Raw genomic sequence first — 24,786 nt, 5'->3', positions numbered from 1 at the left:
TGCGGCCTTTCAATGTCGCCTCTGGGCCACCTGTCAAATGCCTGTGTAAAGTCATCCACCACAGTTTGTTTTTCAGAGAAGCAGCAATGACTGCCCCTAGTTTAAAGGAGCCCTTATAATTTTGTAACCAATACAGCTGTTTGAATGCACGTTTGTACACACTGCTTGTTTTGGAATTGTGTTATTATTACGCTTATGGCTTCTTCTTGGCATAAACCATAATCTGTTTGCTTTTGTTTTTTTTATCTTTATTAAGCGAAAGCTCAGCCATGGCACGGTCCACATCCTCTATTCTTCGTTCATTAAATGGGCTATTTTCTGTATATAAACCACCTGATGTTATCTGGAAGAATGCGCGTGACACACTGGAGATGACATTGCTGAAAGGTATGGTTACTTGGCTGGAGCCTTCATAAAAATAGTGTATTACTGTATTTCTTTGCAGGCTTAACAAAGTTCAATGGTCACAGCATATGCTTTCATTTTGTTACATCAGCATTGTAATAACAATACAAACAATAGTTTTATTTGACAATCCAATATATGATATCTTGCAAATTCTCCTTTCATGTTGTGAGTGCTGCCTGTCTGCTGGCTATCTCTATCCAAAACTTCCTGCATTCTCTACATGCTCTGCAGCTTCTCCTCTGCTAGTTATTTTGATTCTTAAAGTGAAACTTTAGTCAGAAAATAAAGTCCTGCCAGATCACTTCAGGCTGGCCCATTTTGCAGGTATAGGTGTGTAAAAGATTAAAAACAAGTGTCTATACTGTTTAACCACTTAACGCAGCGGAAGCGGCTTCGACCGGGTCTTCCAATGACGTAACCCGGAGGCGGCATCCATGACGTCACATCCGGGTTACTCGGCTGCTAAAGGCGGCAGTTTCAAAAAGTGAATGTATTCAAAAATGCAGTTTTCGGCGTTTTGAATACATGGAAGTGTAGTGGAGGGGTCTAGGGTCTTTTATACCCCGATCCCTCCATAAAGAGTACCTGCCACTGCATATTGCTGTCACAAGGGAGGTTTATTTTAAAAAGAATAAACAAAAGGTGACCAGCGCTATGGAGTTTACAATAAATATATTTAAAAAAATTAAGGTGTAAGCTGCCAACAACCAACCCTAAGAAAGGGTTAAAGAAGTGAAACAGGTGCAAAAGGTTGAAACGGCGCTATCTTTCAAGTGATAAGGTGCCAAGCAAATAAATAAATAAATAGTGATATTGTGTATATTTTATAACATGAAGTGCTCAAGTGATTGATGGTCAATGCAATGACCGACCTTTATTGACCCCTGAAAGCTGCAAAATGATTGGGTGCAAAGTGCTGGTGCAAATAAATCAATAAAACAATAAAAGTTGAATAAAACAGTGGATTTATTTAAAAAGGAGCCTGCTGTTAAACAGCGTGATATATCCTCTGACGAAACGCGTAGGGTGGAGTCGTACATCATTACGTCACTTCCGGTTTTGGAGCTAGGGCCGTGGAACGCGGAAGCTTCCCGGCTTCTCTGCTGATCGTGGACAGCCGTAACTGTGAGTCACTACCTCAGCCATTTAAATTGCACTATATACTATACCAAGGGGTTCCCCCCCTCTCTCTATATATTTTTGAGGAACAAGGAGGGAGATCGCATTGGAGGAACCCCAGGATATTACCATCTGTCCCATTATTTCTAATATACAGCAGGTTGTATAAGAGGTGCGACACCAAGTGGTTATACTGGTGATTGCAACCAAAGTTTTTCTCTTAAACCACTTGCCTGTTCACTTATATATACAATTCTTCCGGTTCTTATTGTTGGTTATTGTTTTCAAGAAGAGCTGGAACCTATTTTATTTAGTCATTAAATTGATTTTATGAACTTCTATCACTATTATCACTGGTACATCACGCTGCTTAACAGCAGGCTCTTTTTAAACAAATTCACTGTCTTTTGGAATCTATTTCGTTTATTTATTAAATTGGTTTTATGAATTTCTATCACTGTTATCACTGATATATCACGCTGTTTAACAGCAGGCTCCTTTTTAAATAAATCCACTGTTGTTTTATTCAACTTTTATTGATTTATTTGCACCAGCACTTTGCACCCAATCAGTGTGCAGTTTTCAGGGGTCAATAAAGGTCGGTCATTGCATTGACCATCAATCACTTGAGCACTTTATGTTCTAAAATATACACAATATCACTATTTATTTATTTGCTTGGCACCTTATCACTTGAAAGGTAGCGCCGTTTCAACCTTTTGCACCTGTTTCACTTATTTTAAAAAACCTTTTGCTAAAAAAAAAATGAAAATGGGGGAAAAAAAAAAAAATTTTAGCTGCCCCGTCGCCGTGAGTTTGCGCAGGAAAGAAAGCATACACGGAAGTCACTCCGCAAATGAAATCGCTGTTTAAACCACACATGTGAGGTATCGCCGCGATCGCCAGATCATGAGCAATAATTTTTAACTCTAACTCTAAATTGGTAACCATTAAAACATTTTAAAGCGTCGCCTATGGAGATTTTTATTGACCGTAGTTTGTCGCCATTCCGCGGGTGTGCGCAATTTTAAACCGTAACATGTTGGGTATCTATTTACTCGGGCGTGACACCATCTTTCACAATATACAAAAAAAATGGCATTTGAAAGACCGCTGCACAAATACCGCGTGACAAAAAATATTGCAATGACCGCCATTTTATTCTCCAGAGACTTTGCTAAATACAATATATATGTGTGTGTTTGGGGGTTCTAAGTAGTTTTCTAGCAAAAAATACAGATTTTAACTTGTAAACAAAAAGTGTCAAAAATGGGCTTGGGGCTAAAGTGGTTAAAATCCAGTAATACACTGTTTCACCCTGCTCTGCACATGCTCAGTTGCTCTCCTGTTTTAGGCACTGCTGAGTTTGTAGAGCCCTATATGCCATGGTGCTGCACCTGTGACCAGTTATGAAACCAGCCATTTGATGGTTTGACAGTTTGGTTGAGGACACAAGCAAATGTGACAGTTAGCAATCCCGACATTCCAGGAATGTAACTTGTTTTTTGAAACCGTTAAATCAATGGGTTTAGTTCCACTCTATGATTTACTACTATGTGAGGGCTCTGGGCTTCAGCAAAATGGCAGCCTCCAGCAAGAAGCAATTTCTTATGGGTATGTAGCACCCTCCTAGTCGGGTACTAGATGGCAGATATAGTTTTGGCTTTCTCTGCAGAAAAGCAGAAAACAGAAAAGCAGTAGGCAAAGCATTTGTACTCTCTGCTTCTCAGGGAGTTAGATCTGCTAGCTGGGCCTGCTCCATGTGTTCATGTGGGCTGAGGGAGTGTCCCCACTGTATCCAATGGAGCAGTACATTGGACAGTGGAGGAAACCCAGCCAATGACACACAGGCTTTGATATCTATCCCATGGGTTTGGCACAGAGAGTGGTGCATCATGGAATAGGGTATAGAAGCCAGGAGCACATGAGGCAGGGGGTTTTTGAGCGGGAAGCCAGGTCCCAGAAGGAGGGTGATGACAGTCTCCACTTCTGCAGCAGTGGATGGTGGTTACAGGTGGTTGGCCTAGTGAACCAGGGAGTGTGACTGAACCCAGAGGTCCAGGAGAAGCTGACTGGAGGAGTTGGGGCTTAAGTGAATCTGGAAAACAGTGTCCGTGAGTACAGGAGAACTTGCCCAGGGGTCTGCCTAGGAAGAGGACCACTCCGGAGTGTAGAGTCAGTGGACGGGTGTCAGGCCACAGTGAGAGAGAAAGGGGGTGCCAAGTTAGAACCCTGAAGATAATTGAACACAGGAACACTTTCTTTACCCTCATTCCAGTGGCAGAGTGAAGCAGCGGCCTTGCCGCATTCTCAAGTCAGATGTCCTCAATACTGTGAATAGTTGCTAGTTGGAGTATCCCACTCATCCCTTCTCTTATCCAAGCTCTAAATAAAACTACAAAAAAAGATCCCCTGGACTGATCATTGACTGTGCCAAGTACTACGGGTAACCCAGGGGAATCCAGGAAGTGTTATATCCAGCAGTCCTCTAGGGGGCAGTGCTACAGGTACATTTCTGCTTTGAGGACTACACATCCCATGGTACCTTGCTGCAGCCAAGCTGTAATTCCTGTACTGACTCCGGCTCCTGAAACTCCTCCTCTCAGCACCTCTGTAGTTCGGAAGGCAGGCTCTGTGAAATGTGTGACACAGCAGTACCTACTCCCAGGGTAGAGTGAATACCTTTCACAGAATTCAAGCAAGTAAATGTGTGGGGATCTTCACAAAGTAAGTTTCCAAATTTCAAGGTGGTCCAGATTATTGGGAGCTAGAAGTAATCGAAATAAAATGTGGAAATAAATTTGACTTTTCATTTTGACCATCGATACGCATTAAAATTGTATGTTGTTTAGGAATAACAGTACAGTTTTGCACAATTTTAGTTTCATAAACTTTTTTTTTTTTCCCTTTTGTTTAGAATTGAACACTCTCCATCAACGCTCATCTCAGGAAAAGATGCTTTTCCTCCCAGAAAGCAGTGAAGGCTGTAGTGGGGTGGAACTAACCAAGGTGATCACATCTGTCCCATCTTTAGTTGACCATGTGTTGGGTTAGTACCTTTCAATATTTCTTTAATGGGTGGTCCTTTATAAAAAAAAAAAATCTAGTTTTATATTATTCAGTTTTATTTTATTTTTCTTTAGTTTTCATGTGTTAAAACTATTTTTTTTTCTGTATAGCTTTAGTGACATTACTTACCGGTAAGAAAAGATGTCCCACTTCATACAGGCAGTTTGATCCTGGAGAAATCTTTACTACAGACATGGTCCAGCCTCTTCCTGTCTGTGGGCTTCTGGTGCAGCTGAGGTTAATAGCTCCAGAGTTGCTATGAAAAAGTTGTGCAGGAGACCCACCACCTCTGTGCTGTGATCAAGGCGATTTGCCGAAACACGTTAGCCTTCCTGTATGCTCTTTTCATGTAACCAATACATTTTCTATATGCATTTGGAGTTGACGGCTCACTTACTGGATTTGGAGACCCACCCCCACCTTGCTTGTCTGAGAAACGTTCTTTCATTGTTTACACTGCTTGTAGCACAGTCTCTGAATGAGGGAGAGTGATACGTCACAGGATCCTTTTTCCCCATTTACAGATTGGGTTCCAGGCAGTCAAAGCAATGAAATAATTTTCTCAATGGAGGAGAAGGAGGCGGGTTCTTAATGCATCTTTTTTGCAGCAGCTTACCTCAGAACCTGAAGCTTTTAAGCCCTGCAGCACCAGAAGTTCAGAGACAAGAAGAAAACCTGTGCAAAAAATACTATATATATATATATATATATATATATATATATATATATATATATATATATATATATATATATATATATATATATATATATATATATATATTACAGACCAAAAGTTTGGACACCCCTTCTCATTCAAAGAGTTTTCTTTATTTTCATGACTATGAAAATTGTAGAGTCACACTTCAAGAGGTAGTCACCTGAAATGGTTTTCACTTCACAGGTGTGCCCTTTCAGGTTTAATAAGTGTGATTTCTTGCCTTATAAATGGGGTTGGGACCATCAGTTGTGTTGTGCAGAAGTCAGGTGGATACACAGCTGATAGTCCTACTGAATAGACTGTTAGAATCAGGGCTTTCTTTAACACAGGGCAAAAGGGGCAGCTGCCCCGGGTCTAGTCATTGCTGTGGGGCCCAAAGCAGCTGCCCCTTGAGCCCCCAAATAGTTGATAAGTGGATTCAAGAGGGCCCAAGAAAATGTTTGTCCAGGGTCCAATAAAGAATAAAGACGGCCCTGATTAGAATTTGTATTATCGCATGAAAAAAGCAGCGAAGTACAGGAAAACGAGTGGCAGAAGAGACTTGTTTGGGCTAAAGAACACAAGGAATGGACATTAGACCAGTGGAAATCTGTGCTTTGGTCTGATGAGTCCAAATTTGAGATCTTTGGTTCCAACCACGTGTCGTTGTGCGACGCAGAAAAGGTGAACGGATGGACTCTACATGCCTGGTTCCCACCGTGAAGCATGGAGGAGGAGGTGTGATGGTGTGGGGGTGCTTTGCTGGTGACACTGTTGGGGATTTATGCAAAATTGAAGGCATACTGAACCAGCATGGCTACCACAGCATCTTGCAGCGGCATGCTATTCCATCCGGTTTGCGATTAGTTGGACCATCATTTTATTTTTCAACAGGACAATGACCCCAAATACACCTCCAGGCTGTGTAAGGGCTATTTGACCAAGAAGGAGAGTGATGGGGTGCTGCGCCAGATGACCTGGCCTCCACAGTCACCGGACCTGAACCCAATCGAGATGGTTTGGGGTGAGCTGGACCGCCGAGTGAAGGCAAAAGGGCCAACAAGTGCTAAGCATCTCTGGGAACTCCTTCAAGACTGTTGGAAGACCATTTTAGGTGACTACCTCTTGAAGCTCATCAAGAGAATGCCAAGAGTGTGCAAAGCAGTAATCAAAGCAAAAGGTGGCTACTTTGAAGAACCTAGAATATGACATATTTTCAGTTGTTTCACACTTTTTGTTATGTATATAATTCCACATGTGTTAATTCATAGTTTTGATGCCTTCAGTGTGAATCTACAATTTTCATAGTCATGAAAATAAAGAAAACTCTTTCAATGAGAAGGTGGGTACAAACTTTTGGTCTGTACTGTGTGTGTGTGTGTATATATATGTATGTGTGTGTGTGTGTGTGTGTGTGTGTATGTGTATATATATATATATATATATATATATATATATATATATATATATGTATATATATATGTATGTATATATATATATATATATATATATATATATATATATATATATATATATATATATATATATATATATATATATAGTGTGTGTGTATAACACGCACCTAAATTTTAGGAGAGAAATTTCAGGAAAAAAGCTTGAGGTCATTGTAGGAAAAAAGCTGAAATTTAAAATAAACAGCTTTGAACTCAGAACATTTTTTTCTTAAATCAAATGCAGCCTCGCCAGCGCAGTGCCCACGAATGCAGCCTCGCCAACGCCAGTGTCCTTAAATGCAGCCTCGCCAGCGCCAGTGACACTATCCAAAGGCCTGAAAGCAGCGCAGAGAGGTAGAAGGGGGCGGACCGGGCCGAGGAGAGGGGAGGATGAGCCATCGCTGTCATCAGAAGTCCCGGCGCCTATGATAGACGTCACACGGTTCGGCATAGGAGGCGGGACTTCCGATTACCGCTCGTCATTCCTTCCTCTCGGCCCGGCCCGTCCCCTTCTACCTCTCGGCGCTGTTTCCTGGTCTTTCTTTCTTATATCAGCGTATAACACGCACTGTTGCTTTTTCCTCCATTTTCAGGAGGAAAGAGTGCATGTTATACGCCCATAAATACGGTATGTATATATATATATATATATATATATATATATATATATGAAGAATTAATGATGACGCCCACCACCGAAGAAAAAGTGCTCCCAAAAGGAAGCGCCACAAACGATTAAATGAGCTCCTTACCAGCTGCTCTGATGCCACAAGGAGACCATCAGACGCCTTGCTGAATAGCAGCTATATACAGCAGGTAAAATAAGAATTGAACACGTACCCATTTTTCTAGGCAAATATATTTCTAAAGGTGCTATTGACCTGAAGTTTTTACCACATGTCGGTAACAACCCATGTAATCCATACATACAATGAAACCAAAAACAATCCATTTAGAAATTAAGTTATGCGTAATAAAATGGAGTGACACAGGGAAAAAATGTTGAACACGTGCAGAAAGGGAGGTGCAAAAAAGGCATGGAAAGCCAGGACACCAGCTGAAATCTATCAGTAATTAGAAGGTAATCCTGCCCCTTGTTAGTGCAAACTAATATCAGCTGGTTCAGTGCCGGTTCACACTAGTGCGACTTGTCCGTCGCGGTCCATTGTCTAGTACAGGAACGGTTCTAATAGGAGCAACACAAGCCAGCACTTAAATAATTGATAAATAATATCAGTTAATCATAATTTCAAGTGTATAGCAGTGGTAATATCAAAAATGAATAACATTTGTACATGTGCAAAATTAGATCAATATAATATTAGATAAATATTAAATGTGTAAAAAGTCCATAGTGAAAAATAGATAAAAAAAAAAAAAAAGTTCAAATAAATAATCCTTCCGTGCTTGTGCAGTTAAATATAAGGTGCTGGTGCTCCAATCCACACACAAGTGCTCTGTGTGCTTTAATAAGTGCTCAATGGCAGCTCACCTCTCTCTGACTCATATGTTCCAATGAGTCAGATAAGCTGTTTAAACTCAATGGTGATAAAGATATAACGGGATAACCTCCTCCTCCTTCCTCCTTTATGTCTCAGGGAATGCAGACGTATAGCCGTTTAATATGTGAAGGCAAAAAAAGACATGCTGCTAGTGCTCTCTGATTTACATTTATTTAGAAAATAATAGTGGCATCATTTACACTCGCATATCCAGGCAGTTGAGCAGTGAGGGCTTACACAAACTTGAATGATAATACCGGGTCACAGATGCGACGTGTGTGCGCAGGCTCCATCCCCGTACACGTTGCGTAACTCAATCGACTTCGTCAGCAGGGATTTTGTACGTAGTATTAACCACTTCCTGCATATTAACGTACCTGTACGTCGGCTTGAAGAAGTGGTTGTACGGGGGTGATGCCTTCAGCTGTCACGTCCGCTGGTTAGAGTCCCGAACAAAGCCTGGATTCTCTGATCAAGTAACCCTGGAAGCCACTTCCGGTTTATTTGGCTGCTAATGGCGCTGATTTAAAAAAACTGACAGTATTCAAAAATGCAAATTTCGGCTTTTTTAATAACTTGAAGACTCCAAACCCCTCTATAAAGTGCACCCGTCATTGCCTATTGCTGTCACAAGAGATGTTTACATTCCTTGTGACAGCAATAAAAGTGATCAGATTTTTTTTTTTAAGGAACATTGTTAAAAAAAAAAAACTTTTTTTTTTCCCCTTTTTTAAGCGTCCCCGTGAGCTTGCGCACCAAAGAAAACGCATAACTAAGTTGCAATGGTCAGAGCGAGAGCAATATTCTAGCAAAAGTCCTCCCCTTTAACTTTAAACTGGTAACCGTTACATTGTTTTAAAGCATAGCCTATGGAGATTTTTAAGTACCATAGTTTGTCTCCCCATCCACGAGTGTGCGCAATTTTAATTTTAAACCGTAACATGTTAGGTGTCTATTTACTTGGCGTGACATCTTTCACAATATACAAAAAAATTGGGCTAACTTTACGTTTTTTATTTTTTATTTATTTAATATTCAGTGAAGTGTGTTTAAAAGACCGCTGAGCAAATACCGCGTGGCAAAAAATATTTCAGCGACCGTCATTTTATTCTCCAGAGTCTTTGCCAAAAAAATATATATATATATATATATATATATATATATATACAGTATATAACGTTCTAAGTAATTTTCTAGCAATAAATACAGATTTTAACTTGTAAACAACATGTGTCAGAAATTGGCTTGGTCCTTAAAGTAATTGTAAAGCCTCCTTCTTTTTTTTTTTTTTTTTTTTTTTTTTTTTAATAACAAATATGTTCTACTTGCCTCCTTTTGTGCAATTGATTTGGCACAGAGCGGCCCGGATCCTCTTTCTTGGGTCCCTCGTTCCTGCTCCTGGCCCCTACCTCCTATCAAGTGCCCCCACAGAAAACAGCTTGCTGTAAGGGAACCCGAGCCAAGCTGCAGCTCCATGTATCTGTTCGGTCCCACCCCTCTCTCTCCTAATTGGCTCACTGACTTTGACAGCCGCGGGAGCCAGAGGTGCCGTGGCTGTATCTTAGCCAATCAGGAGGGAGAGTCCCAGGACGGCCGAGGGACTCGTGGACAGAGGGCACTCAGGTAAGTATTAGGGGGTGCTGGCACGGCTGCTACATACATAAAGCTTTTTATCTGAATGCATTAAGATAAAAAACCTTCCTGACTTTACAACCCCCTAAGTGGTTAAATAAATTACAGTTGGCGTGTTCAATACTTTTTCCCTGTGTCATTCCATATTTTTTTTTTTTTTTTTAACAGAAAAGTTTTGTTAGAAAATCAGTGCAACAATACAGAAGTGCAGCCAACAAGGTACATTATCCAAAACAAAAAGGAGATAATTGCAGCATAAAACAATAATCCGTGCACAAATACAGGCAAGGTACACAATCAAAACAGTTAACCCACATTAGTAACCCGAAGTGATAGACACATACAGTACAGGAGACACAACATTGTTTAAGTCCCAGATCCAGATATAGTCAGGGGCCCCGTGGGAGAAGGAGGTGCGGGATCAGGGGACTAAGGGAGGGGACACCGCCACCGTGCCCCACCTCCCCAGCCCCCCAGGGGAATTAGAACCAAAGCAACACCCAGGGGCATGAAGGGACAGAGCAACACCCCTGCCACCAAGCCCCATCCCACCATAACTAAAGGCGTACAGACCGCGTCCCCAGCCACTTGCCCCAAATCTTTCCAAACTTCTGCGGGCATTGACGGCTCATGTAGGTCAGTTTATAAAGTGGAAGGGCAGAGTCCACCAATGCCCGCCAATGGGCGACCGTCGGAGGAGCGGATCCCCTCCAATGTTGCAGTAGGGTTTTCCTGGCATAAAACGACAAGTAAAACAATAACAGTTTCATATATTTAGCCTGAGTCACCAAACCACCCAGCCCCAGAAGAAGTATCCTAGGGTCAAGGGGGACCTGGACCTCCACTACCGCACTCATCACGGCCACCACCCCTCTCCAGTATTCCTGAATCTCGGGACAATCCCATACCACATGAAAGAAAGTTCCAACCGCCTGCTGACACTTATAGCACAACTCTGAATGCGCAGGGCTGATCCGTGTCATTCCATTTTTATTACACATAACTTCCATTCTGAACTTATTTGTTTTGGTTTCTTTGTATGTATGGATTGCATCGGTTGTTATCGACATGTGGTGAAGTTTTCACGTCAATAGCACTTTAAAAATATTTGCCTAGAAAATTTGTGACGTGTTCAATACTAATATTACCCAATTGTATTGCATGCAAAGGATTCTACGATCTCCTAAGCCATGATAGACTCCATGGAGGAAGTTGAAGTACAGAAAAAAATCCACGTAGTGTAGTATTTCACCAGGATTGTAATAAAATGATAACCGGCCGACTTACAGAATAACATCACGTGTGAGGCCCCTCCGAGTGCGTTTCTCTGTAACCAGCAACGTCTGGGGATATGGGGCTCATATCAAAGTAGGAGAGTCGCTATACATTGACTCTAATAAATACATCTACTTGTACATAACACCCGTTTCATCTTGGATATCTTGTCTCATGTTTTGACACATTCACAGTTAAAGGGCAAGCGTACACTTTCCTGAAGATTGGTGTAGGGCACAAACTTGACAAGATGTCATCTGGAGTCTTGGGTAAGTTACAGATTTCACTTTTTAGTTATTCTTATTAAAATGGAAATTTCATAAATAAAAGTATTGTTTTTTGACAAACAGAAGTGCACTTTTAAAATATAATATAATGGGGCTAGGGAAGTAAATGGGAGTGAGGAAGTGCACAGGGCAGGGTGTATTATACTTTGGGGATGGGGAGGTGACCTTCAAAGAGGGATGGGAAAGTAAATGGGAGTGCAAAGGGCAGGGAACTGGACGGTCTGGGGAAGCTGTTATTTTACTTGATGCTAAGAACTGCTACCTTGTTGGGAGGGGAAACACTCACTACGTCACATCCAGACAGACCCGAATCCGATGGAGGAGTACCTCTTCCGTGATTTCCAGGGCATTTTTCCAGAACTCCCAGGCAGGCGGCAGACAGAGGGAGCCTGTATTTCTCTGTTAATATAGCTTGCTGATAGTCAGGAGCTGGGGCTTTAACAGACAGGCGGAGCGCCTAGGAAAAGAGAAATCCAGGTGGGTACTGGAGATTTTAGTTGACCAAACTGTACTGGAGATTTTAGGCGACTAAAATACTACTAAAACGAAAATTAAATTTTAGTCAAAAGACTGACTAAAACTAAACCGAAATTTAATGTCAGGATTACCGTGTCAGGGAGCGTCATTTCAAACAAGGCCTGAAAGTTGTTCATATTAATAACATGGGCCATTGGTGAATGGCACTACAGTGGTATCTTTGGTATAGGGATATTGAACGTAATTATTAACAAGTGTGACAAAAGTAAATGACTTATTGCTCATAGAAACCAATTGGCTTTCTACCTTTTATGTCTGAACCTGAACTTTAATATTAGAGTTGGATGCTGATTGGTTGCCATGTGCATTAGGATATGTTATTATGAGTACACTGCTTGTCAGACATAAGAGCCATTGTTGTTTGTCACCTACATCAGCAACAATCTGTGATGCAATTTTAGTTTGATGTATTTTACTCCAATTTTGTTTTTCTTTTTTTGCAGTGTTTGCAATTGGCGATGGAGCCAAGATTCTCACAGTCATGGATGAGAATCATCATACCAGGGTATGACTTATGATGTGCTGAAATTAAACTGTGTATATAGCTTTTTTTTCTTTAGTGATGGATAAAGAATGGAATGATTAAAACTCATGTCGTTTTTTTTTTTTTTTTTTGTCGCAGTCCCCATCCCCTTTGGGAGATTTAGCTTTGCTTCCTACTCTGGAGACAAAATGTAAAGTGAGAGAAAAGCTCCATAAATTATGGAGAATTCCCCTCTTAGACCATCATCACCAGAGCAGTCTTCTGTTGGAAGATTTACACTTGTTCTGGTGTCGGATGTAAAATTTGGGGTTACCCATCACTTGCTGTCCTGTGAAAGTGGTCACCAGAGCAGATAGTGAATACTCACAGGAATAAAAGCTTGAAAGGGGTTCTATTCTATCCCTGCTCTTTCCAAAACTATAAAAAAAAGTCTTTGGCTATGCATACACTTTAATCTTTGCAAAACACAATGTCCTTATTTATCTATATTTCCATTTCTTATTTTAAAGGATTACACGGTTTCTGGTACATTTGGCAAAGCTACTGCAGATTTTTCAGATGCTGGAAAAATTGTGGAAAAGACAACGTTTGGTGAGTGAACACATTTTACCTCTTTACATCTACTTTTATTTAAAATGGAAGTCTAGCCAAAACGTTTATTTAGTTTTCAGTGGCATGGGGAAGAGTTGGGTTCTTTCTTTACTGCTATTTGTGAAGGAATTTGAAAAAAAATTTTCTTGTTCCTGGGGAATCAGACAATCACCCACTTGTGGCTTTATTTGCAAAACCACAGAGTAAGGTTGGGAGTAGGCTATCCATGAAAGAAGTTTACCCGGGGTCTCTTATGATATCTAGCTTTTGGGAGTTTCTCTTTTTGTCCTGTTTATTCGTGCTTTAACATCCTGAAAATGTAGGGTCTTCTGTGAATGGGCTATGGTCTGTCTGAGAGCATTAAACATGAAGGCAATCCATTTCCTTTTGTATTAGTTTGTTTAAGGCCCTTTCACACGGGCGCTCCGTATGTCTGTATTTCATCCCATTTTTTTGCGGATGAAATACGGACATAATGCATGTCAATGGGATTGCTCCGCTGACATCCGATTTTCGTCCTTTCAGTTCTGTTCCGTTTTTTGGAACGGAACAGAACCCTATTTTTTTTCCGTTTAAAAAACGGAAAGGAAGCAAAATCGGGTGTCATCCGCTGACATCCGCAATCCCCATAGACTTACATTATGTCCGTATATCATCTGCAAACGGATGGGATGATATGCGGACATACGGAGCGGATGACACAAGTGTCACCCGTGTCCGTGAAAAAAAAAACAAGTGCCGCAGCTAAATAGAAAATCGGAGCGGCTGTGTGAAAGAGCCCTAATAGGGCTTCTACGGGATCCTGGTTTCAGTTACGATGTAAAACTGTATATATAACAGAGTAAACCTAGATTCATAACCTTTTTGCCCAGAGGCATGTCCACCAAATATGTAGCATTGTACCCTCTTATCCACAGCCCCAAAAACAACGAAGCGAGTAGTTTGATATATAGAAATGCAAAAAGGAGTTAAATACCAACTAAATAAAGTGTGAATGAGTTTAATGCTAAAATATTAAATAAGTTCTTAGCCATGGAGGTCTGGATTTCCATGCAGTCCTCATCTGATAAGGTTTTGCCTAGTCTCTCTTCCCAGCATAGCATGTAATTTAGTTTTGAGGGGTTCCTTAGGGGACTGAAGAGAGTTAAGTCCCAGGGTATGAGGAGCAGCATGCCATTTACTTTCAAAGTCTGTGAGAACAAGTGAGGTTTTGGTCTTTTCAAGAGAGAAGACAATGTGCTGTAGTTGTACATATTAAAATTTTCGGTTAGAAGAATCCGGTTTTCCTCGAAAAAAAAAAAAAAAAATTGAAAGACTTAGCTACTTCCTTTTTGATTGTATTATCTGTGAAACCTTTTTAGATTCACCATGTAAATGTAATGGTGATTTTTGTCCAGAAGGAAACGGGGTATCTCACTAGACCTACTAAATAGGTGAGGAGAGATGAGGCCTCCTGAGCACTTAGAGTCCCACACCTTTAAAGCAGAACTTAACCGTATCTGAGCACCACAAATTGAAAACGCTGTTTAATTCATTTATAACCACAGCATGTTTCCATGTCTCCATGCTCTTTTTGTTGAGAAAAAACCCTGCTGGCATTTCTAGCTATGGACATCTTGAGTAAGGGAAGATGATTCATGTAACCTTTACTTCCTGGTTCAGGCATGTAGGATCATGGAATGTGTGACATCATTTTGGCCTAGGCCAGAAACCAGGAAGGAACTGAAGAAATGTAAAAAAAAAAAGAAAAAAAAAAAAAGGGGGGGTTAAAACAAGTAAATATAATTTACATTCATATCTATTTAGTAGGACTAGTAGAATAAAGTTTAAAAATCGTTAATGTTGATTGAGAGAGTTATTTTTGCTTTTAGCAAATGCATTAAGGAAAGGCAATGGCCACGAGTTGGACGGGAACCAGTATAGAGAGTAAATTGTAAAGGCATCAAGTTAAACCCAGATAGGGATTTATGTTTGCATGTAGAAGGCTATTTGGGCTGCTTTAAATTTTGGTTTACCAGCAGGCGTACCAAGGCCTATATCTAAAAAGATAAACCATAGTCTTTTAAACCCTTGGGAGTACAGAACTCCATAAAAATTTTAATTATCTTATTTTTCAGGGAACCATAGAATAAATGAATAAATTTCGCCATTGCAAGTGCTGTTTTATTGTGAGTCATATGTAGTGCAAGGGCCTGCCAAATTGGATACAATTGAAAACTGTTTAGTTTGTTTGACCTCCATATTATATGGTTTTTAGTAAATCTAAAGGAAAATTGTACAAGGTGATTGAACATGTATGACCAGCCTTAGGGAACAAACAGCATCATGAAAGCCAAGTAACACACCAGACAGGTCAGGGATAAAGATGTGGAGAAGTTTAAAGAATGGTTAGGTTATAAAAAAAATATATATATATATATATATATATATCTCTATCCCAAGTTTTGAACGTCTCACGGAATACTGTTCAATCCATCATCTGAAAATGGAAAGAGTATGGCACAACTGCAAACCTACGAAAACATGGCCATCCACCTAAACTGACAGGCCGGGCAAGGAGAGCAATAATCGGCGTAGCAGCCAAGAGGCCCATGGTAACTTTGGAGGAGATGCACAGCTCAGGTGGGAGAATCTGTCCACAGGACAATGTTTGGTCGTGAACTCCACAAATCTGGCCTTTATGGAAGAGTGGCAAGAAAGAAGCCATTGTTGAAAGAAAGCCATAAAAAGTCCTGTTTACAGTTTGTGAAAAGTCATTTGGGGGACATAGCAAGCATGTGGAAGGTGCTCTGGTCATATGAGACCAAAATTAAACTTTTTGGCCTTAAAGCAAAACGCAATGTGTGGTCGGAATGCAAAAAACTAACACTACAGTGCAGGGATACACCTTTTTTATTTCTAGAAAACTAACACTGCACATCACCCTGAACACTCCATCCCCACCGTGAAACATGGTGGTGGCAGCATCATGTTGTGGGAATGCTTTTCTTCAGCAGGGACAGGGAAGCTGAGCAGAGTTGATGGGAAGATGGATGGAGCCAAATACAGGGCAATCTTAGAAGAAAGCCTGTTAGTCTGCAAAAGACTTGAGACTGGTGCAGCGGTTCACCTTCCAGCAGGACAACAACTCTAAACATACAGCCAGAGCTACAATGGAATGGTTTAGATCAAAGCACATTCATGTGTTAGAATGGACCAGCCAAAGTCCACACTTAAATCCAATTGAGAATCTGTGGCAAGACTTGAAAATTCCTGTTTACAGATGTTGTCCATCCAATTTGACTGAGCTTGAGCTATTTTGCAGAGAAGACTGGGCAAAAATGTCACTCTCTAGATGTGCAAAGCTGGTAGAGACACCCAAAAAGACCTGCAGCTGTAATTGCAGCGAAAGGTGGTCCTACAAAGTATTGACTCGGGGGAGGGGGGGGGGGTGAAAACCAATGCACCCCACACTTTTCACATATATATTTGTAAAAACTTTTAAAAAATCATTCATCATTTTCCTTCCACTTCACAATTGTGTGCCCCTTTGTGTTGGTCTATCACATAAAATCCCAATAAAATACGTTTTATGTTTTTGGTTGTAGAATGACAAAATGTGGAAAATTTCAAGGGGTGTGAATACTATTTCAAGGCACTGTACATCTTAGGTTTCAGCATATCGCAAAGGGAGTTTGTTTGACTAATGCAGCTATGTCCAAACTATGGCCCTCCCGCTGTTCAGGAACTACAATTCTCCATCATGCCTAGTTATGTCTGTGAATGTCAGAGATTTACAATGCCTCATGGGAATTGTAGTTCCTGAACAGCTGGAGGGCCGTAGTTTGGACACCCCTGGACTAATGTAATGATTCAATTGGTCTCTGATCATACAAGTAAAAATACTAACGCTGATCTTTTATTTCCTTCACAGATCATATTAGCAGAGAGAAATTTGAACGTGTGCTTGCCATGATTCAAGGAGCCAACCAAAAGTCTATGATAATGTAGGCACTTCTGTTGATCTGTTCAGTTATCTTAAAGTGGTTTTAAACGCTTACATATACCCAGTAAAGTGACTGGCCTCAGGTGATACAGAGATGAAAAAAATCCTCCTACATAAGTTGTACCTGTTTATCTGTGACCATCTCTCCTGTACATACGTTCAAAGTGCTGAATTATAACGATTTTCCGAGTGTTCAGAAAAAAGGGATTGGGGAGCAATGCTCAGTAAGGACATCTCTTAGAGCTGATTGGAGGATAGGGAGACACCCCTTCCACACAGGAACAGAGCTATGGCTGTCAATCAGTGGGAGGTTCCACCCCTGTCACCTTTTTTCAATTGGTGTCAGGAAAAAAATATCAGAAGTGACTCAAAGGAAAGAAGCAGCAGACAAAAGGGACAGTGCTCTTTTAGACAAGTACACACTATAGAGGAATATGCTTTGTTCATATTTCATGTCTGGTATTTACAAACACTTTAAGCTTGCTTATTTGTTCAATGGAGGATAGTTTGTAGTATGACTGCTCAGTTCCAAATAGGATCACCTTGTATTTGGCCACCTTTTTTCTTTTGTACAGCAGTTCCATTATGTACACACATTGATTAATTCTATTTTTGAGCAAAGACTGCCACAGCATATCCAGACCTGTTTTTTTTGTGTGGTCTGTGTTTAGAACCACATTTATTTATATTTACAAAGGATGGGTTTGTAACTGCATTTAAGATGCAAGATGCAAGAGGCAATTACACGTTTTACGCTGGCACCAGGCAGGTCTTCTGCCAGCTATGATGAGTAATCTGCCATCCTGACTGCTATGCTTACTAGCACTTACCAATGAATCATTCATTTTTAAAGGCTGTTTACCTTCCATGACTTGTTACACTTATATTCAGGGTGTAACCACATGTTATGAATTCACCGGCCCCCGCTTGGCCTGCCAGGCCGCATCACTCATTCACAGTGCTCTGTGAATGGGAAAACTACAAGGTCTGGCAGCCTTTGCTGCTGTCAGCTTGTAGTTTTCAATAAACTTAACACAGACCTGTGAGCGTTGTGGCAGCTCATTCATTCTTCTGTCCGAATTGAGGTACGAGAAGGCCGATGCACTGACCAATCTGCATAGCATCAGCGATCTGGTGCAATGCTTTAGAGGCTCACAAAACAAAAAATAATAAAGGATAAGTACACCTTTTGACAAAAAAATTTAATTTAAGTACATAAACCTGAAAATGTCTGTCACTAGTGCTACAGAATATTTTATTGATTTGTTTTTTCCAAATGTACATCTGCTTGTAAAATAGAAGAGATGTGGTGTCCTTGGGGTGCTTCTTGGTTCCTAGGTCCCTGTTGTACAGAGTTCTAATGTTTGGCCAAGTGAATTCTAGCATCCTCTCCCTCCCTGAATGAAGCCCCAGCCCCTATTGAAATCTCATATGGTGGCAATGCCTCCCCTGGCATGAGACTCTGCCATGTAAAACGTGTAAATGAAAGGGGGTTGGACTTAGTATCAAATTGTCCATCAATGGCAGCTCTCATAGTTTATATACTATACATTATTATTAAGATTTTTAAATAAGGGACTACCAGTGTACACTAATAAAAAGTAATGGTAACTCGTACAAGTAACACCTGTGACCTTATGGCTGATTCTTTCCCAGGTACAGTAATGTGGATCTTAAAAGCGAGGAAGCATATGACTTGGCAGTACAAGGCCAGCTCCGGCCTAAGGTGAAGACCCCACCTCTTATACTGGCATTGCGATGTGTGGAGTTTTCTCCACCTGACTTCACTCTAGGTATGTTTTTTTTTATTGAAGAACGGGTACCAGTTGCATAAATGTGCTCAATTTAGTATTGGAAATGTCATATTTTTTTTTTTTTTCTTTTGTCACATGGGGAAAATCATGTGACCACAAAATAGAAGTGTCCAAAAGGGGTATTTTATGTTCTTGACATTATTTGATTACTGGACAATTATGTTAATGTTCTTATTCACTTCTGGAACTGGATCATATAGATTTCCATATACTTTTATGCCGAACTACACTCAGTGGCGATGCTGGACATTCTTTCACCCAAGGCGAAGACTCAGCTCGACACCCCCCCCCCACACTCGAGTGAAAAGTTCTCTATCCACACAGCTCCATGCCAGTGAGAGTGTAATAAATAGATGAGTAAGCCACAACATGGTAGATCTATATACACTGCTCAAAAAAAAATTAAAGGAACGCTTTCAAAACACATTAGATCTGAATGGGGCAAATATATTGCTGGGTATCCATACTGATCTGGACTGGGTGGTGTGTTAGGAAGGAAAGGATGCCACATCGTTTGATAGAAAAGAAAATTATCAACCTACAGAGGGCTAAATTCAAAGACACCCCAAAAATCAAAGTGAAAAAATGATGCAGCAGGTTTGTCAATTTTGCTGAAATTTCATTGCAGCAACTCAAAATGGTACTCAGTAGTTTGCATGACCCCCACGTGCTTATATGCATGTCTGACAACATCGGGGCATGCTCGTAATGAGATGACGGCTGGTGTCTTTGGATAGTTCCTCCCAGATCTGGACCAGGGCATCGTTGAGATTCTGACCAGATTGGAGGTGCAACCTGGCCGCGTCGGATTGACCGAAACATAATGTCCCAGATGTGTTCTTTTGGATTTAGTTCAGGCGAGTGTGGGGGCCATTCAATGGTATCAATTCCTTCATCCTCCAGGAACTGGCTCCATACTCTTGCCACTTGAGGCTGGTCATTGTCGTGCACCAGGAGGAACCCAGGACCAACTGCACCAGCTTAGGATCTGAAAATGGGTTCTGATACCAAATGGTAGCCAGGGTGCCATATTCTAGCCTGTAGAGGTCTGTGCGTCCCTCCTAGACCATCACTGACCCACCACCAAACTGGTCCTGCTGATTGATGTTACAGGCAGCATAACGTTCTACATAGCTTCTCCAGACCCTTTCATATCAGTCACATGTGCTTCAGGGTGAACCTGTTCCCATCTGCGAAAAGCACAGGGCACCAGCGGTGGACCTGCAAATTCTGGTGTTCGATGGCAAATGTCAATCGAGCTTCATGGTGCTGGACAGTGAGCGCATGGTCCACTAGAGGACGTTGGGCTCTCAGGAAGTCTGTTATAATTGTTTGGTTCGAGACATTCACACTAGTGGCCTGCTGCAGGTCATTTTGTAGGGCTCTGGCAGTGCTCATCCTGTTCCTCCTTGCACAAAGGAGCAGATACCAGTCCTACTGCTGGGTTAAGGACCTTCTACAGGCCCTGTCCAGCTCTCCTAGAGTAACTGCCTGTCTCCTTGAATCTCACAGCAAACCTTCTGACAATGGCACCTATTGATGTGCCATTCTGGAAGAGTTGGACTGTCTGTGCAGACTCTACAGGGTCCTAGTATCGCCTCATGCTTCCAGTAGTGACACTGACCCTATCCAAATGCAAAACTAGTGAAAAACAGTCAGAAAAGAGTAGGGATAAAAAATGTAATTTGCCTCTACCTGTAAAACTATTCCTGTTTTGGAGGTTGTCTAATTGTTGCCCATCTAGTGCACCTGTTTTTTAATTTCATTAACACCAAAGCAGCTAAAACTGATTAACAACCCCCTCTGCTACCTAACTGACCAGATCAATATCCCAGGAGTTTATTTGACTCAATGCTATACTCTGATTAAAAAGTGTTCCTTTCATTTCTTTTGAGCAGTGTATATATCTGTGTCACTTCAAAGTTTTGGTTATAGTGACCGCTGCATGTGTAGCATGAAGGCCTATACAATCACCGCCTAGGTAAGGTTTGAATGAGGCGAAATAAAACCAAAAAATTCTGTGCACCGCTAAAGTGTTCGGGTTTGGCTTGAAGAAAAGGTGGCAACCCTAGCCACAGTGCCAGAAGAAAGCAGCAGCACTTTGAGGAGATTTCAAACCTCACTTCCATAGTGGATTAGGAGGGGCACCACTAGGGAAAGAAGTGGTCCTTAATAAGGCCTGCTTCTGTGCGCTCTTCTTCCTTACTGGTGGTATCCCTATTTTAGTGTGTGACACTCACTCTTGCCCTCCTTCTCCTCTTTTGGTTCAGCCTGTAGCAGCAGTACTCCTCCTGGTAACATAACTTTCCATCTTAGCTGTGATTTCATTACCTAACACAGCCTCTCTTCTGTTAGGCACCACTCCCATCCTCTACTGCTGTCCTCCTCCTCATGTAGCGCTCCTCACACAGCAAGGAGACTTGACTCGCCGAGGATACTAGACTATCCTCCTCTTTGCTCATGTGACCCCCCAGTAGCCAATGGCAGCGCCACCCTGGGGTCCTAGAAGGGGTGGGACTTATGATGTGAGGCAAAGATAGGCAGGGCTGGGGACATTGCTCTCAGTCCACTGTGCCTGTGTACAATATAATATATGCACAGCATGTGTGTCTGAAGGAAGATGATGTCTCCAATCTTTGCTGTGGCTGTATCCCTTGTGATGTGGAGAAGATCGGATGTCTGGGATGCTGCAGGGGGAGAAAATGGGATTAGCCTGGCGGCGCCCCTTTCTATGTGGCGCCCGGGGCACTTCACCCTCTCCTCCCTCCCCCCCTAGTTTTGGCCCTGACTACACTATTCAGCTTAGACTAGTCACTGCAGGTTACCGTACAAAAAATGTGTATCAGAGTAGAAGCATTTTATTTGCTTCCTAGAACTAGTTATGTGTAGAGTATTGGTAAAACAACAAAAATTTACATTAAAATGCTATACACATTTCACATTTTTTTTACATACTGTCACCAGTGCAGTACAGCATCATCATATAACTGGGGTGGCAGTGGCCAGGGACATTGACTGGTTTTCATACTTTGACCAGAGCAATACAATGTTACCATAGTAACACTGTGCCATTCTGGGTAGTTGATGAGGGGTATTTTTTTGTATTTGTTTTTTTTTTTCATACAGTACTATGCTTTCTTATAGCAGTAATAATCACTGCTATAAGCAAATATTTTTACTAAATGACATTGTGTAGACACTGTGTATTGTGATTTGGCCACAGCTAATCACATGGTACAAATGGGCTGTGATTGGCCTGTCTGTACCATGTGATCACTGTGACCAAACACAGCTAGCAACACAATTGTATGCAATGAATGGCATGAAAGGAAGCCATTTATTGTTTACAACTGTCATGTAATCTGCTATGATTGGTCATAGTGGTCACATGGTACCGGCCACAGCAGGTGACAAATCATGCCCGAACGTGGCCCGTTCTCGGTAGGACGTCATATGACGTCCTCCTAGAACAATAGGGATCCCTCCCAACCGTCATTTTACAATTGCTCGGGGGGGGGGGGGGGAGTAGTTTTAAAACTCCTTAGGCCCCTTTCACACTATCCATCCTTCGGACGGATTCCGTTTTTCTCAGCGGGGGATTGAGGCGCCGATCCCCCGCTGAGCAGCAGGAGGTCAGCTGTGTCTCCGCGCTGTGTGCGGAGACACAGCTGTCAGTTCCCCATGCAACTCTATGGGGGAAATCGGATGGGAACGGACCGTCGGTCCGTTCTGGTCCGATCCGCTGAACGGATGGAAAATATGGTTTCCTTCCGTCCTGATTTGACGGATCGGGTCGGATGTCAGCGGACATGTCTCCGCTGCCATCCGATGCCCCATAGGAATGCACAGGGGGAATGTTCAGATCCGCCAAAAAACGAACAGGCGGATCTGAACGGTCCGCCTGTGTGAAAGGGGCCTTACTCTGTGCTACAAGGAGAAAAAAAAAAAGTGAATAATAATTCCACTGCTGCCACAATGTGTATAACCTAAAAGTGTTAAAAGAAAAGTTTTTTTTTTTTTTTTTTTTGGAGCACTGTAAATTAAACTTATTTGCAAAATGGAAACCCAATTAAGGCCCCGTTCACACTGGGGTGATCCGACTTCCCCAGGCAACCTCCGAGGTCGCGGTGCGAGCAGCGCGCCGCGACCTTGGAGCGGCCGGCACGGACTTCATAACATTGAAGTCTATGACGGTCGCTCTGGGTCGCCCCAAAGAAGCTCCGGACCCTTGTGTCGCTCCTATTAGAACGGGTCCGCAGCTTCCCTATGGAAGGCGACCTGTGAGGCGACCAGGTCGCCCCAGTGTGAACGGGGACTAAATGTAGCCACATAATCATCTACAAAATAAATTCTCAATTGAATATGCCCACAAAATCAAAATGCTAACAAGCATCTTCACCAAATGAATAGGAGAGGCAAATGTTTTTTGTAAGTTCCAGTCTGTTGGGAGAGGTGGAGCTCTGCAGCACTTGGTGTCACACACAAGATTTTTTGATATTTGTTTTCAATTTATTAGACCTATTTGGACTCGGTGAAATTTTTTAATAGTATTTGGATATTCAATTGATATTTTATTTTGTGTACAATTATGTGACTATATTTAATTGTGTTTCAATTTTGCACATAATGTAATTTACAATGCAACAAAAAAACCTTTTTCCTGTAACACTTAGTGCCGGTTCACAATTGTGCTATGAACGCATCGCATTCGCACCCCTGGCAGTTCACACTGCCATATGCGATACATTGGGGGTGTCAATTAAAAGTTAATGACAACCCATAGATAAGATCGCATATCGCAGTGCGATCTGTAAATTCGCACAGAATCGGATCGCACTAGTGTGAACCACCATGCGATCCGTTTCTTCTGGGGACCAAAAAAAGGGTCCTGTGCGTCTTTTAGTGCGATTGCGGTGCAAATTCAGCCATGCAAACTGTATGGCTGAATTTGCACCGCACAGAGATCGCATATAATTTTAGGAGCAGTGCGCTCCGAATTACATGTGATCTCTGTCATCGCACTAATGTGAACCGGCATTAAGAAGCATTTATTTTTTTCTAAAATGCAAATTGTCTAGCATTTTTTTTTTTTTACCTCAATGCTTTCTGAATAGCTCCTTGTTTAGCATGTATTGATACATAGAAGGCTGTTTTTCTTCCTACAGAGATCCGGTGTATGCATGAGACTCAGAAGTATCTCCGCAAAGTAATCCATGAGATTGGGCTGGAGCTCAAATCCACTGCAGTCTGCAATAAAGTGCGTTGTATACGGGATGGCCCTTTTACATTGGACTGTGCCTTGACACGAGCACATTGGGATCTGGATAGTGTGTGCAATGCCATAAAAGAATGCCAACCCAAAGTTGAAGAAATCCTGAAAGAAAGGATGGACTTTTCCTTAAACACTAATTCAGAGGGGTCACACGGCAATGAGAGAAGGACTCGGTCAACCTGAGGCAGTTCAAAATCCACTTCAGCTGAAAAAACATGTGTACATTTTTAACTTCTTAAAGGATTACTGTATTCTGTACAGTTATTCTTGTGGGCACCACACCTACTGCATTACACAGGCACTCAAATCACTCTACTACTTCGTAGGGAAATTTCACTGAATCACCTACCTGCTCATTGTACAAAGGTGGTGATGCCCAGTTCATTGCCCACTGATCAATCTAGTGGGAGAGGGGTGACAAAGAAGCTTGCGTTTTTGAACAAGGAGATGCATGTCATCTGCCTGGCTTTTCTGTGTGGCAAAAGTCTATAAATTAAAAAACTGGTCAACAGAATCGCAAATTCTTTGGCAGAGTTAAGCAGAAAAACAAGTACGCCTTTTATGTATGTAACAGCTTTTTACTTAAAGTTCTGCTGTAATATTATTGTACGCTTAGGGCTCATTCACACACGAAGCAATCCCTTGATCCCTGTGCCATTT

At 41.6% G+C, this 24,786-nt stretch overlaps 1 protein-coding gene across 1 annotated transcript; it reads left to right on the top strand.

The window, feature by feature from the left end:
- Window positions 1–264: 264 nt before the first annotated feature.
- TRUB2 (TruB pseudouridine synthase family member 2) lies at window positions 265–24,454 on the top strand. Its single transcript, XM_082260161.1, has 8 exons — window positions 265–387; window positions 4,445–4,576; window positions 11,351–11,425; window positions 12,424–12,485; window positions 12,974–13,055; window positions 16,969–17,041; window positions 18,697–18,833; window positions 24,020–24,454. The coding sequence occupies exons 1-8, from the start codon at window positions 270–272 to the stop codon at window positions 24,307–24,309; spliced, it is 969 nt and encodes a 322-aa protein (XP_082116287.1). The 5' UTR covers window positions 265–269; the 3' UTR covers window positions 24,310–24,454.
- The last annotated feature ends 332 nt before the right edge of the window (window positions 24,455–24,786 follow it).

Source organism: Pelophylax lessonae (genome assembly GCF_965119305.1).
Source record: "Pelophylax lessonae genome assembly, chromosome: 6".
NCBI lineage: Eukaryota > Metazoa > Chordata > Amphibia > Anura > Ranidae > Pelophylax > Pelophylax lessonae.
The sequence above is the reverse complement of the archived record's forward strand: the minus strand, read 5'-3'. Positions and strand labels throughout refer to the sequence as shown.

What these genes read in the sequence shown, in the direction of transcription:
- TRUB2 (XM_082260161.1), top strand. Translation starts at nt 270, where the DNA reads ATGGCACGGTCCACATCCTCTATTCTTCGTTCATTAAATGGGCTATTT. An exon ending in GGAGATGACATTGCTGAAAG is followed by an intron (nt 388 to 4,444) that starts GTATGGTTACTT and finishes CCTTTTGTTTAG; the next exon opens with AATTGAACACTCTCCATCAA. An exon ending in AACCAAAAGTCTATGATAAT is followed by an intron (nt 17,042 to 18,696) that starts GTAGGCACTTCT and finishes ATTCTTTCCCAG; the next exon opens with GTACAGTAATGTGGATCTTA.